The sequence below is a fragment of the Ochotona curzoniae genome, unplaced genomic scaffold, assembly GCF_017591425.1.
Source record: "Ochotona curzoniae isolate NIBS_2020 unplaced genomic scaffold, NIBS_Ocur_1.0 contig_3498, whole genome shotgun sequence".
NCBI lineage: Eukaryota > Metazoa > Chordata > Mammalia > Lagomorpha > Ochotonidae > Ochotona > Ochotona curzoniae.
The window spans coordinates 47,125,362-47,138,942 of NW_024465885.1; the positions used below are offsets into that span (position 1 = coordinate 47,125,362).

Genomic DNA, 13,581 nt, shown 5'->3' on the forward strand with positions numbered 1-13,581 from the left:
CATCAGAATTTTTTGAGTATTACAGTTGCCTTCAACATTTCACAAAGTGTATTAACCTGCAGACAAAATCTGTGCCAGTATTTCCCTTGTTCTGTAAGTGGTCATTTTTTCTTGCTGTTGCTGAAGGAATTATCTGAAGCTGAAAACCAGTTTAAGAGGATTGTTGAACACTACCCCAATGAGGGACTTGATTGCCTGGCCTATTGTGGAATTGGAAAAGTATACTTGAAAAAAAACAGGTTAGTGGAAAGTTACTGTTATGATTTCTGCCTGCCTGGAAATCTAACGTGATGATAATCCCTTTTCTAGAACTGTTGTGTGTTAGGCTTGGCAGAGCAGAAGTGACTGTACACCCTCCGGAAGCCAAGGCCCACACTCCATCCCAGAAACGTTTGGAATGCTGGATTCCCCTGACCCTGTGTCTGGAGGAGTGCCCTGCACAGAGCATGCGTACAACAAGGCGCTTCTGCCTTTTCTCGTCTCTCCCCTGCCCTCTGCATGTGACGTGTATACAAGCCCAATGCCGTACACCCTTGACGGCTGTTTTCCTCACGAGGTCAAACCCCCCATGTGGAAGTGGTCCTGGGCCGTCAGTCTCCCTTTTCTGACTAATAAAACCCACTGCCCGGATTAAATGCCTCTCCCTACATGTCCGATCACCTCCGAACCTAACATTCTGAATTTTCCCTCTGATACATGCTATAGTTGCTATCTACTTGAGCATGTGATATTTCAACATCAATAAAAGTATTAATGCAAAGCCAGTCAGTACTGCTGCCATAATTTCTAATTTTAATTCTAATAAGAAAGTCAATAAAAAGTATTTTTTAACCAAAGATTTAATGTTCTTATGTATTTGTAAATAGTGATTAAATGGATATAAATTTAAGTATAAGTGTGTAGTTTTTTTGATTACCTATTTCAAACACACTATGCCTCTATGAACATGTTTTTAATAAGACAGTGTCTCTGTGTGCTTGTGTGTGTTCAGATATCCTGAGTTAGGAAGCACAGTGTATTGTCGTAGGCATTTCTACTTGCAGTTTAATATGTAGCCATCTCTAAATGTTTCATGTCTCTTAGCCCTTTTTTTTCAGATGACTGTAAGAAACATGATTATGTCTTGAGCTTAAAAAAATCTTTGCGCCTTTTACTTGTACCCAATGCGGTGAAGTATAAGATAGCTTATTTTATAAAGTACATTGCACCGGAGCTAAAACCCACACAGACCCACCTGGGATGTGGGTATTCTAGGGGTGTGTTAGCCATGTACTAAACACTTGCTCTGGGAAAGATTGTCTAGAAGTTCCTTTATAGATTTTTTTAAAAGGTGTTTTAATCAGAGGCAAAACTCCATTCTTGTGGTTCACTCCCCAAATGCCCACGGTGACCAGGCTGGGCTGGGGGTGCAGTCCAGGTCTTTGACACGGGTGGCAGACACCATCTGCTCCTGGGGGTTGCATTAACAGGAGATCTGATTGGAAGCAGAGTAGCTGGAATTTGAACCAGACACTCCCAGTGTGGGCAACCTACAGTATAACTGCTGTGCCACATGCTTGCCCCACTTACAGATATTTGAGTATACTTTGGTACCATCATAATAGTGGCCTTATAATTGGAAAAGATGTCAGAATATGTAATTCTTTTCTAATGTTTGTAGCAGGAATTAGAGTTTACTAAATGTGAAAGACATTCTCTATGTTGTTAGTTACTTGGCAGATTACTGTTTCTCTTTAAATCTATACATTAATTAGTGTAGTTAGTTAAATTTATAAAAATGGAACAGCCAGATTGTGTTTCTGGGTTTTTTAAGCCTTTATTTATTTAAAAGGCAGAACGTTGTAGAGGAAAGGACGGTAGGGAAATATTGCTTGTTTACACTGCAAGTGGTTGTGATGGCTAGTTTTTTAAATGGAAGCCAGGAACCAGGAACTCTGTTTCAGTTATTGGAAATTTCTAAACGTAAGTTTTAGGACCAACATTGTAGTGCAGTGGATTGAGCCACCACATGTGACTCTGGCATCCCACAGGAGCCTTGGTTTAAGTCTTAGTTTTACTTCCAACCCAGCTCCCTTCTGATACACCAGGGAATGCTTCTGAAGATGTCCCAAATTCTTGGACTCCTGTCCCGTGTGGGAGACTTGAGTGGATCTAGGCCTTGTCCTGACCCTGCCCTTGTTTGTACAGTCATTTGGAGAATGAACCAGTGTATGGAAGATGTCTCTCTGTCCCTCTCCTTTTGTCTCTCTTTTATATAAAAAGTACTTAAAATAAATTTTAAATATCCTGGTTGTTTAAAGAAGAAAGAAAGAGGTTCAGAGAGAATCTGGGTCTGCTAGTTTGTTCCCCAGATGGATCCAGGGGCTGATGCCAGGAGCCCCCTCTGCCTTCCACATGGGTTCAGGGACCCAAGCCCTTGGGTCATCCTCTGCCACTTCACATGTGCACAAATAGGGATCTGGATCAGAAGTGGAAGAGCAGGGATTCAAACTGGTGGCTTCATGGGTGCCTGTACCACAGGCTCTGGTTCCATTCACTGTGCTACCACACAAAAAAGACCAGTGTGCACCTACCGTGATAAAGTTAGTGTATGATACAGGGTTGTGTTGAATCTTGTTATCCTGTTTTATATTTTGTAACAGCATGATGCTGTAGATCTTTTAGAAGACTAATCTAGGTTACATTAATATTTCCAATCCATTTGGTAATTTGTTTACCTCTCCCAGAAAAGTTGAAATCTGATGATTTGTGGTGAATGAAAATATCTCACATCTTTAATTCCTTCTTTCTTTGTATTTATTACCTCAGGTTTCTAGAAGCCCTGAATCACTTTGAGAAGGCAAAAACCTTGATTTGCCGTCTCCCAGGAGTGCTAACTTGGCCCACAAGTAACGTGGTTATTGAAGAGTCGCATCCGGAGAAAGTGAAGGTACTCATGTGTGCCTGCCGTGTTTCTTACCGTGAACATCCATCTGCATTGACTGATGGAGGTGGAAGGAATACTCTGTCCCCGAAGTGCACTTTCTTTCAGAGATATGGGAGTCCCTGACATTTGATATTTCCTATGAGCCAGTCACACGCTTGCCATTTATCATTATATTTAACTTGTCATATCATTTGTTTCATTTCCATGAAGTGAACAGATTTCACAATAAAGAGATTTAGGAGTTAGTAGGACTTTCCCTCCTTCCCTCCCTTTCTCCTGTTTTCTGCAACCACCCACCTCTCTCCTCCTTTTCCTCCTTCTCTCCCTCCCTTCCTGGTTTCCTCCCTGCCTCCCTTTCTTACTATTTTACAATGGCTTCATTACATTTTGTCTGACAGCAGCCCAGTGAGTTGGGCACTGAGGTCCTTCATGTGCACTGATGTGGGTGAGTAGGTTGGGTTATGTTATGTGATAGGCTCAGGGTTCGACAGCAAGGCAGTAATGGAGGTGTGATTTGAGTCCAGATATTCTGACTTTATAGCATGTGTTAAACAGTGATGCAGTAATTGTACTTGGAGGAAGGTATTGTGTTGTTTGATCTAATTACTACAGTTATTGAGATAATGCTTGAACTCCAAGAATACAAATTTAGCCTCATGTCCCTAAGTATAAGATCCTTTGCTGGATGGGAAAAGACTAAATTATGTATGACTTGACTTAATTCACGTATAGTGAATCCTCCTGTTGTATTCAGAACTTTTTTTGGTTGAAGTTCTTAAAAGTGCTGGCAGTTTTTCCGACTAAAATTAACAAAGTTGAAAGGTAGGCAAAGAGTCTGAATACACATTTCTGAAAAGGGAAAAAAAAGATACACATTGCTTAATATCATTAGCCATCAGGGAAAGCAAGCTAAAATCACGATGAGGTGTGTTGTTTGACACCTGTCATGCATTCTGCTGTTAGGACAAAGATGTGGAACATTTATACATGTTGGTGGTGATAGTAAATGGTGCAGGTGCTTTGCAAACTGTCTGGCAGTTCCTCAGTAGAGCTACCGTTTGACTTACTTCTGGATGCATGGAGGAAGGAAAACATCTTAGTGTGGGCGTGACTGCTCACAGCAGGCTGTGCAGGACATGGGCAGGCTGAGGAATGGGTTCTGTATGTGGTGCCTTGGCAGAGCACAGTGAGTCCTCAGGATTGTCCCCCATAATGCTCCAAGGAGATTTGGAGCACATTTAATTATCAAGTGTTTATAATAGAAAGCAGGATTCTGATTCTGACTTTAGGGAGTTTTCAAGTCCTTTATTGTTTTTTAATCTCAACACGTTTTTTATACCAGCTTTCTTAAAGTAGGAAAAGCTTTCACACCTGCATGTAGTTTGTTCTTGGTTTAAAAATTGCTCAAAATACTTTCATTTCATTAGGCTATTGAAATTACAGGCATTTTTTATTGGTAAATAGTGTTGCAATGGTATCTTTCATTATTATTTATTTTGTTTCAGATGCTGATAGAGAAATTTGTTGAAGAATGCAGGTTCCCTCCAGTGCCCGATGCCATTTGTTGCTATCAGAAGTGCCGTGGATATTCTAAAATCCAAATATACATCACTGATCCTGACTTTAAAGTAAGTGATAAATATACACTGGAAGTTAACTTGCAGCACTGCCTGAAAATGATTTCACAGCACGTTCTGTAATTGGGTGAACGATTTATCTGGCCTGTCCCTTTCCCTGGGCTTCTTAGGTCTGGTCATCTCCCTTGGGAATTCAGTCACTGAAGTGACACTCTAGGCTGGGGTGGTGACTCAAGAAGGCAGCTAACTAATTCCATTTACTCCTTGTGGTCGCTCCTTTGTAACACCACCTAGAAGCAAAGTGAAGTTACTATTTCTGATTTGTTAACAGTTATAATGGATCCATAATTATGGAATTAGACCCTACAGACCGACATTTGAGAACATGTCCAGCACTTACACAAGTCACTGGTTTGTTTTTAAGAAGGTAGTAGCTGCCCCCTTTTCTGCGTAACAGATCAGATGAAACATGTAAAATATTTGTCACTCACTAATGAATGAAAGGCTGGGGCAGCTGCAAGTTGTGGAAATGAGTATGTCAGGTCAGCTCTGTATTTGCAACTTGACCTGTGTTCCTGAGGGGAGATAGGTGAATGCAGTCTGACTGTAGGGGCGGGGGTGCGGTGGGATGTGTGCGTGTGTGTGTGTGTGTGTGTGTATCAACATCTTTAAAATGTGAACTAAAATTTATTTGAAACCCCAGGGTTTTATACGAATCAGCTGTTGCCAGTACTGTAAGATAGAATTCCACATGAACTGCTGGAAGAAGTTGAAAACAACGACCTTTAATGATAAAATTGACAAGGTAAGGCATAGGAAGATCGTTTGGAATTTTTAGTATGCCTACTGTATATTGAAGTTCTTCTCCCCAAGAATCTTAAGAAGTCTTCAGTGAATATAAATTCCTTTCAAGACAAGTTGCAATATTAATAGTAAAATTTTAAAAATCAGTTTTATTTTAAGGAAGTATAAAGGTTATAACCATAAATGCCCTTAATAAATTTTTAAAATATATTATGCATTGAAAACTTTAGGGTCAAAAATGAAAATTTGTCTGCTTTTTAAATATAGGTGTTAAATTATACACTGACAATTTTGGTCCTTGTTTAAAATTCAGTTTCTTAGTTATAGTAATCACAAATAAAAATTCATTTTAAAGATTCATTTTGTTGATTTGAAAGGTAGCATGACAGAAAATAAGTGGGAATCAGAGATCTGTCTGCTGGATAACCCTCCAAATGACCTCAACCGTCAGGACTCGGCCAGGTCAAAGCTAGGGTTTCCCTTTGAGTGACAGGGGCCCATCTGCTGCTGCTTTCCCAGACACATTAGCAGGGAGCTGGGTTGGAAGAGGAGCAACAGGGACTTGAACCAACATGCTGATACAGGATGTAGTGTGTCAGGTGGCAGCTTAATCACAACTCCAGTCCTGACAGTTGTAGAGTTCTAACGATCTTTTCTTTGATTTTTTTGAAAATGTTGGTATGAAGTTCAGAATTGGTTGAGGTGATTTGTTTGAAGAAATCAACTTAAATTTTACATTACCATTTCTTACTATATTTTTCTTACTATTTTTTTCTTATTCTCAAGGTAATCTTATAAGTTAGCATGAGTTAAATATCCTTTGAGGGCAGGTACAATCTTTTAGTTTATCTGTATTGATAGAGTGTGATCTGTATAGATTCTGGACTTCAAAAGAAGAAATCTTTTTGTCTGTGCTGCCTGGGCTCGTGCACATCCTGTCCCTACTGGGGAGAAGTAAGATGCTGCTGCTGCTGGCTGTTGGCCATAGGAATACATTCTCACACATGATGGATGTTCTCATAGTTAACTAAAATAGCTGGTGACCAAAAACTGTTGCCATTGAGTCACTTTTGCCATGTTTTTATGTTATTTTCTTTGTGGTCTTATTACCCCTTCCAGGATTTTAAGTAGCCTCTGTAAATTAGTCAGTTTTTGTACCGGCCAGCAGAGCCAGTAACGTGAACACGGCCAGGGTCTGGGGATGAAGCACCGACAGGACACCAGTAATGCTGGAAGAAGTCTCTCAAGACTCCCTTTATTACGCCATATATACTTTTCCTCCCAGACCCTTTAACAGAACAATAGGATGCTAATTAATCTGATTAGACCAGGTGCTACTAGCCTCAAGCCCATTTCCTGCAGGTGCTCACAGCAAGTTTTCACTTAGATTTGCTGAATTAATACCCTCAAATATTTGTGGCTTACTGTAAGAGAGGCTTTTATCCATGTTCTCAAGGTCTGTAGCAGTTGAGTAGGGTTGGGCTGTAGCAGCTTTGTTTTGGGTGTCCCCATATTCCTTGTTTCTGAATCCAAGTTGAAAAGTGGCTTTTTTTTGGAAGCATGTTTCTGTCAGGTGGAAAATATCAATAACCAGTCATGCAGTGTTTCCTTTTTTCCTTTTAAACTCAGTTGAGGGACCTGCAGACAGTTCCCACCCATTGGTTCATTCTCCAGTTCCCTGCAGGGGCCAGTGATGGGTCACACTGGAGCTGAGACTTGAGCCAATGCATCACAGGGCAACAAGCAAGGACTTCCAGTGTGTTCCTCCTGCTTAAAATTGAACACATGTGTAGATTTGCGTCTCACCAGACACATCCTTTTCTTTTTAATCCTTTAGGATTTTCTACAAGGAATTTGTCTTACTCCTGACTGTGAAGGTATCATTTCTAAGATCATCATCTTCAGCAGTGGTGGTCAAGTTAAATGTGAAGTAAGTACAGTAGTTGACTTACCCTGCTGCAGCCACACCAGCCCCTACTCTTCATTTTTTAAACTTCTCCCTAAAGCTCTCTTGTAGCCAAAGCTTTCTGGACCTTTGTCTAAGGCCATTGCTTTGCTAGTTCAGCATATTGTGCTTCTGAAATATGTGTTATTTGTGGTTTGTGCTCTACGTTATGAGACAAATTTTGAATGTCTTTCTTTGATTTAAAGTTTGAACACAAGGTGACGAAAGCAAAGGTTCCTCGAAGACCTATCCTGAAGCAGAAATGTTCTAGGTAAGATTTTTAATCATTGGTCGGGAGTTTAATGATGTCTCTGAAAATGTCATTCTGTTAAATGCAGATTTCTACTCTATACTGTTTTATAAAGTGTGTGGACAGATACCCAGGCAGGTATGTTTTTAATGTTTATGGATGTTGAGAAACTAAAGAGAAGTAACTTGAGGTGATTAAAGGCTGAAAAGTTGAATCATTATTTAGTGTTTGAATTTATAAGTAAAATTATGGCATTTGATGCTGTTGAGTTACATGTTTGATTAGTAGGATTGGATACTTAGTTAAATTATATATTTTGCTCTCAACTGTTTATATTTTGCTACCAAAAACTATTTTTCCTTTTTGTCTCAGCAAAAACTTTGAATCAGTGACTATTGCTTGCCCTGAAATACCCATTATACTGATTAATTATTCATTTTTTCATCCATTAAAAAAAATCCAGGATTTTTATTCCTGTTTCTCCTGTTCCTGGCTTTTGATTCTAAAATGTGATTTTTTTTTCTTAATAATAATCTGTGTCCAAAAAAAGATAAACAGAATTATTTGTTCTGAGGAATCATTATAACTATATCAACCAAATTCCCATGTTGTGGAGTCATTATAGGAATGTGAAAGTATTTCATGATGATATCTTTCTTTAAATGAGGTTATATACATATATTTTCTTGTGGAATCATTTGTACTGTTTCTGCTTTCTGCATAATATATATGTGGGGATAGCATATGTATAATCTATAGATTGCATTCTTAATTAGATGTAGCTTAATCATGGAAATTCTTTCATGAAACAAGTAGTCTTATTTTGACTGATTGGCAGTGTGTTGAACAGGAAGTATAGACTAGGTTCTAACTACAAATAGACTCTAATCTACTGCTGGGAGAATGGTCTCTACAGTAGGCAAAAAAATAGCTCCGTAAGTCTAAAACCAAGGTGAAGTATCACTAATGGTAAATACTTATCAGCCTCGAGAAGTTAAGATTGAAAGAAGACAAAAAAATTAAGAGAAAGATCCAGAAACAAGAAGCAAAGAAGTTGGCACAAGAGAGGATGGAAGAGGACTTAAGAGAAAGCAGTCAACCCAGAATGGAGGAGCAGAAAGGTAAACACCCGACCCAGGCCCGGTAACAGAAGTACACTCTTGCCTAAAGGTGTAAACATGAGTGTTCGTCTCAGCAGCCCTTGTATTGGTCATTATGGAGTTGAAATGCAGGCTTCAGCTAGTGTTTGCAAGGAAGTATTTTTCACTTGCTGTCTAGTACTAATACTCCAGTAATATTTCACCAATAATTGCCTTTCCTCCTGGAAGATTTTTCAGTCGATGTATTTTATTATTACATGCTTAATCACTTAATCATATTTATTGACTATAAAGTTAAGGTCACCTCTGAGACCACGTTAGTATTGTTAATGCGTGACCTTGTTTTAGACATTGTTAAACAAATGGTGCAGAGTAAAAGGGGTACGTGTTTTTTATATGCTAGTTTAATATGATCATTCATGTCTTCAACAATATTGCTCAATAGTTATATTCCTGAGTTTTCTAGAGTTATTTATATAAAGCAGTGGGCAGGAGACTGCTGGCCTGTGGATCACTAAAGGGCCTACAAAATCATTTGTCTGGCCCTGCCAAGGCAACCACATGCACACTTGAAATTCAGTAGATCTGTAGAAGGCTAAGTTTTAAGTTGCTGATTTTGCAAACTGGCAAGGGATGTTACAAATATTTAAATAGTCTATGAAAGAAAAAAAGATTCCCTACCCCTGATGTACAACAACATAGAAAATCAGTCATATTTTATTGTGTAATTTAACATTATGCTAAGTTTTATTGCTGCAAATGAGTGCTGTTTAGCATTTAAATAACCCAGTTAAATAAACTGTTGTTTATCCTTAGCACCGACAGGCCATGTTCAGAACTGTCAGTTCCTTGATGATAGAATTCTGCAGTGCATAAAGCAGTATGCTGACAAGATTCAGTCTGGCGTTCTGAATACTTCCAAGCTTCTCAAAGAACTGCTTTCTTGGAAAGTCCTCAGCACAGAAAACTATACAACCTGTTTCTCCAGCAAAAACTTTCTAAATGAAGCAGTGGACTATGTCATTCGTCATTTGGTTCAAGAAAAGAACAGAGTAAAGACAAGGATATTTCTCCATGTCTTGAGTGAGCTTAAAGAAGTGGAGCCCAAATTAGCCACCTGGATCCAGAAACTTAATGGCTTTGGTATGTCCTTTGAATATTCTAGAATACAGACATAAGCCTCTGAATCTTCATTTTCCTGTCATATCATACTTTTTTTTTAAGATTTATTTTTTTTAAAGATTTATTTTATTGTTTTTTTATTGGAAAGGCGGATATACAGAGAGGAGAGACAGGAAGATCTTCCGTCCGATGAGTCACTCCCCAAGTGAGTGCAATGGCCGATACTATGCCGATCCAAAGCCAGGAGCCTCTTCCGGGTCTCCCATGCAGGTGCAGGGTCCCAAAGCTTTGGGCCGTCCTTGACTGCTTTCCCAGGCCACAGGCAGGGAGCTGGAAGGGAAGCGGGGCTGCTGGGATAGAACCGGTGCCCATATGGGATCCCGGGCGTGCAAGGCGAGGACCTTAACCACTGCGCCACCACGTCGGGCCCTGTCATATCATACTTTTTAAACACAGGACTACAAATTTGCATGGCTAAAAATTCTGCACACCACCACCACCAAACTTTTTGGTGTTCTGTGACTAGGTTACATTTTTTTCAGAAGGCATTAGCAGATGGTGGTCAGCTAGTGAGGAAACCCTGACCTGTTTGCTGCTGAGCTGCTTGTAAATGTGCGCGTGATGGGAACAGTGGGCATCACTTCCTGTGAGCAGCACACCTGCAGTCCCTGAGGGAGCTTTTGGGAGTGATAAAGACAATCTCAAGTTCAGAGAGTTTGAATGAAAATGTAGGGGAAGAATAGAAGTAAATAATTATTTAGAATCACCTTGGGCAAATCTGTAAAAGTTAAGAGGAACATACCGTGGGGTGGGTGAGGCTGTTGTGAGTCATAGCATTGTGCAACTTTGATGCACAGCTTCGACTTTCTGACCTGGGTAGGAGAAGACAAGGCTGAGGAAAGGCTCCATGTAGCCTGTTTTCCCAAGAGCGTGCATGGCCTGCAGAAAGAGCTGCAGATGGTGGTAGTCTAACACCAGGCCGGGATGCTTTGGCTGCTTACCAGGAGCTGTGTGTCTGTGTAACCAGGATGGCAGCTGGCCTAGCGCAGTAGATGAGTAGGTTAGCAGAGTAAGAGGAGTGGGGAGGACACAGACAAGTGGCCTGACCTCTCCACAGCGGGTCTCCTCCACTACTCACCCCTGTCTATTGCATGAGGTGTTGAGACACGGGGCTCTTGGAATCCTGAGGCTGCAGGGAAGCTACCCAATGGTGCTTGCCAATATCTGTGGGCAGAGACAGAGGTGGCAGCAAGCTCAGTGTTCCCGCTTTGGGCGAAGCTCTCCAAAGGCTTGTGGCCTCAGGAAGGAACTCTGAAGTGGAATGATGACCACTAGTGTCCATCAGTTATGTAGGTTCTAAAGCTATTGCTTCCTTTTTATCAGCTTGATTCACTTGTTGTCTTAAGTTTCATGGCCAAGAGTGCCAGCCAGTGTTCATCCAAGCTGGCAAATGGGAATAATCCATGTTTATTCTGATTTTACTAAGTATGTGTGCTTGATAGCTTCTGTTTAAAGTTGTAGAAGTTCAGGCATCTTCATTAGTAAGGCTGTTACTGTAGTCTTTACATGTTTAATTTATAAAATGCCTCACAATTCCTGGAATTTTACTTCTCACTCATAAAGAGATAATGACACCAATCAAATGTGTATTTAACTTAAGAGAAGCCAGCGTGGTTCTGGCGAGATAGCCTAGTAGCCAGAGTCCTCACATTGCGTGCCCAGGATCCTGTATGGGCACTGGTTTGTGTCCTAGCAGCCCTGCTTTCCACCCAGCTCCCTGCTTGTGGCCTGCAGATACAGGCGAGGACGGCCCAAAGCCTTGGGACCCTGCACCTGCATGGGAGACCTGGAAGAGCTCCTGGCTCTTGGCTTCAGGTTGGCTCAACTCTGGCCATTGTGGTCACTTGGGTTATGAGCCATCAGACGGAAGATCATCTTCTCTGTCTCTCCTCCTTTCTGTGTATCTGACTTTCCAATAAAAAATAAATAAAATCTTTTTTTTTTTAAAAAGAGAAGGCTGCTTATATGTTTAGCAAAAGATGGAGCAAGACAAAAACAGAGCACAAATGAGAGAATGAACATTTCAGTAGTAAACATCTGAGCCTTATGTGGAGATGTGAATTTGCTATTTCTTAAACCTTGAATTGAATTCTGTGTGGCTTTCTAATGTGTAAAGATGGTAGTTTCTCATTCAGCACGTGTCTGCAAGCTGACAGTTTCATCTGGAAGAGGTAGCATGTCCAGGGTCACGCTGACTGAGCCATCCTGGCAGACCTGAGAACCCTGGAGCCAGGCAGGAGGTGACTGTCACATGGAGGCGTGCTGGGGAGTGGGACCAAGCTCCTGTTGCTGAGGAGCACTCAGTAGGAGTCTCTTCTCAAGTATTGAAACATTTCTTCTGGAAATGCAGTCCAGCCACAGTGGAGCCACTCAGAGAAGTAACCCTGACCGATGTGTCATTTTTCTCTGACTTAGGCTTTGTTTTCATTCCAGGGTTAGACGCCACAGGACGTTTTCTTTCTCGTTACCGAGCAACCCTTAAAGAGCTTGATTTCAGCATCCTACCTTTCCTGTGGAATGAGAAATACGGCCATAAGCTGAAGTCCATCCAGGGAAAGCAGCTGGATTACTTCTGCGAGCCCACGTCATTGAAGGAAGCACGCTGCTTAATATGGCTGCTTGAAGAACACCGAGACAAGTTCCCAGCCCTCCACAGCGCTTTAGATGAGTTCTTTGATATAATGGGTATGTGGACCAAGTTTAGGTTCTGTTTAATACTAGGGGAAGGTAAGCTGTGAAGGATCTAGTTTATTCAAATACTTTACAGAGAGGTGTCATGTCAGTACTTTACAGAGTGGTGTCATGGTCGGATCTGTTTCCCTGGGGGAAGATAGTAGTTGATGGTGATTTTTTAATATGAAACTTGTTAAGCTTAGTGTTAAGATAACTCAGGTATCTTTGTTAACGCACCCATTTTGAGATACCTTTGACAGTATCTGTTCCCATTTTAGATATGTTTCACAGCATCGAGGCAAAGATTGCATATTAAATGGATGGAATGTATTCATTCAAAAGCAGTTTGATTTGTAGCATTCAAAAAAATAATTACCTGCAGAAATAGGTGATGTTTGCAGAATATACAACAAATAACACCTCTATTTTAATGGGACAAGCCTAGAACTGGGGGTCACAAAAGTTGGGCTGTGGCACAGCTTCCTTACGGACATGTCTTCATTTCACTCCTCACCAAACCGTCTGTCTTCCCACAGATAGCCGCTGTACTATCCTGCGGAAACAAGACAGCGGGGAGACACCAGTAAGTCACTTTCTCACATGGGTGCAGGTCGTAGCTTTTATCTGCCTCGGGAGGGGTGGACCCAGGCGGTGCTGGCTAATGTTGCAGAGACATTCCAGAACCTAACTGCAGACCCTTCTGGGAAAAACGTCCTGCCTCGTTAGAAAAGTCTGTGCTGGGCTTCCTCTTGCAGCGGGATCAGCAGACTCCGGTGCTTGCTAGATTCAGCAGTTTCCATAAAGTTTCACAGCTAACAAGTATAAACCTCCCTTGGAACGAAAATGTAAGAATTTTGTTTTGAGTGACTCTAAATTAAATTTAAGTTAAAAATAATTCCAGAGTTTTCCTTCCTAAGTTGTAGTTGCTAGAAATTCATGCAGCTTAGGAAGGTGACTCAGTAGAGAGGAACAGCATCGTGGCAGTTTTTGAAATGCAAGCCTCTTATTCCCTGACCCTGCGGATCAGATCGCCTGTTTAAACATGAGATTCTGTCATAATCTGCTGGGTGAATGCTGCCTGTGTGTCCCGCTCCCTGGCCAAATGCAGGGGTCTGATTAACCCA

The 13,581-nt window shown here is 41.0% G+C and overlaps 1 protein-coding gene across 2 annotated transcripts in view; it reads left to right on the forward strand.

Moving 5' to 3' along the window:
* TTC3 (tetratricopeptide repeat domain 3) overlaps nt 1-13,581 on the forward strand; it is a 107,369-nt gene that overhangs the window by 48,121 nt on the left and 45,667 nt on the right. Inside the window, exons 20-29 of one of the 2 annotated variants that reach the window (XM_040980803.1) lie at nt 127-239; nt 2,809-2,929; nt 4,432-4,554; nt 5,207-5,308; nt 7,145-7,237; nt 7,459-7,523; nt 8,487-8,623; nt 9,419-9,745; nt 12,218-12,469; nt 12,994-13,040. In XM_040980803.1, coding sequence (XP_040836737.1) covers nt 127-239; nt 2,809-2,929; nt 4,432-4,554; nt 5,207-5,308; nt 7,145-7,237; nt 7,459-7,523; nt 8,487-8,623; nt 9,419-9,745; nt 12,218-12,469; nt 12,994-13,040 — 1,380 coding nt within the window. Of the gene's footprint in view, nt 1-126; nt 240-2,808; nt 2,930-4,431; nt 4,555-5,206; nt 5,309-7,144; nt 7,238-7,458; nt 7,524-8,486; nt 8,624-9,418; nt 9,746-12,217; nt 12,470-12,993; nt 13,041-13,581 lie in introns of those variants that run through there. The other variant, XM_040980805.1, reaches the window with a different exon arrangement.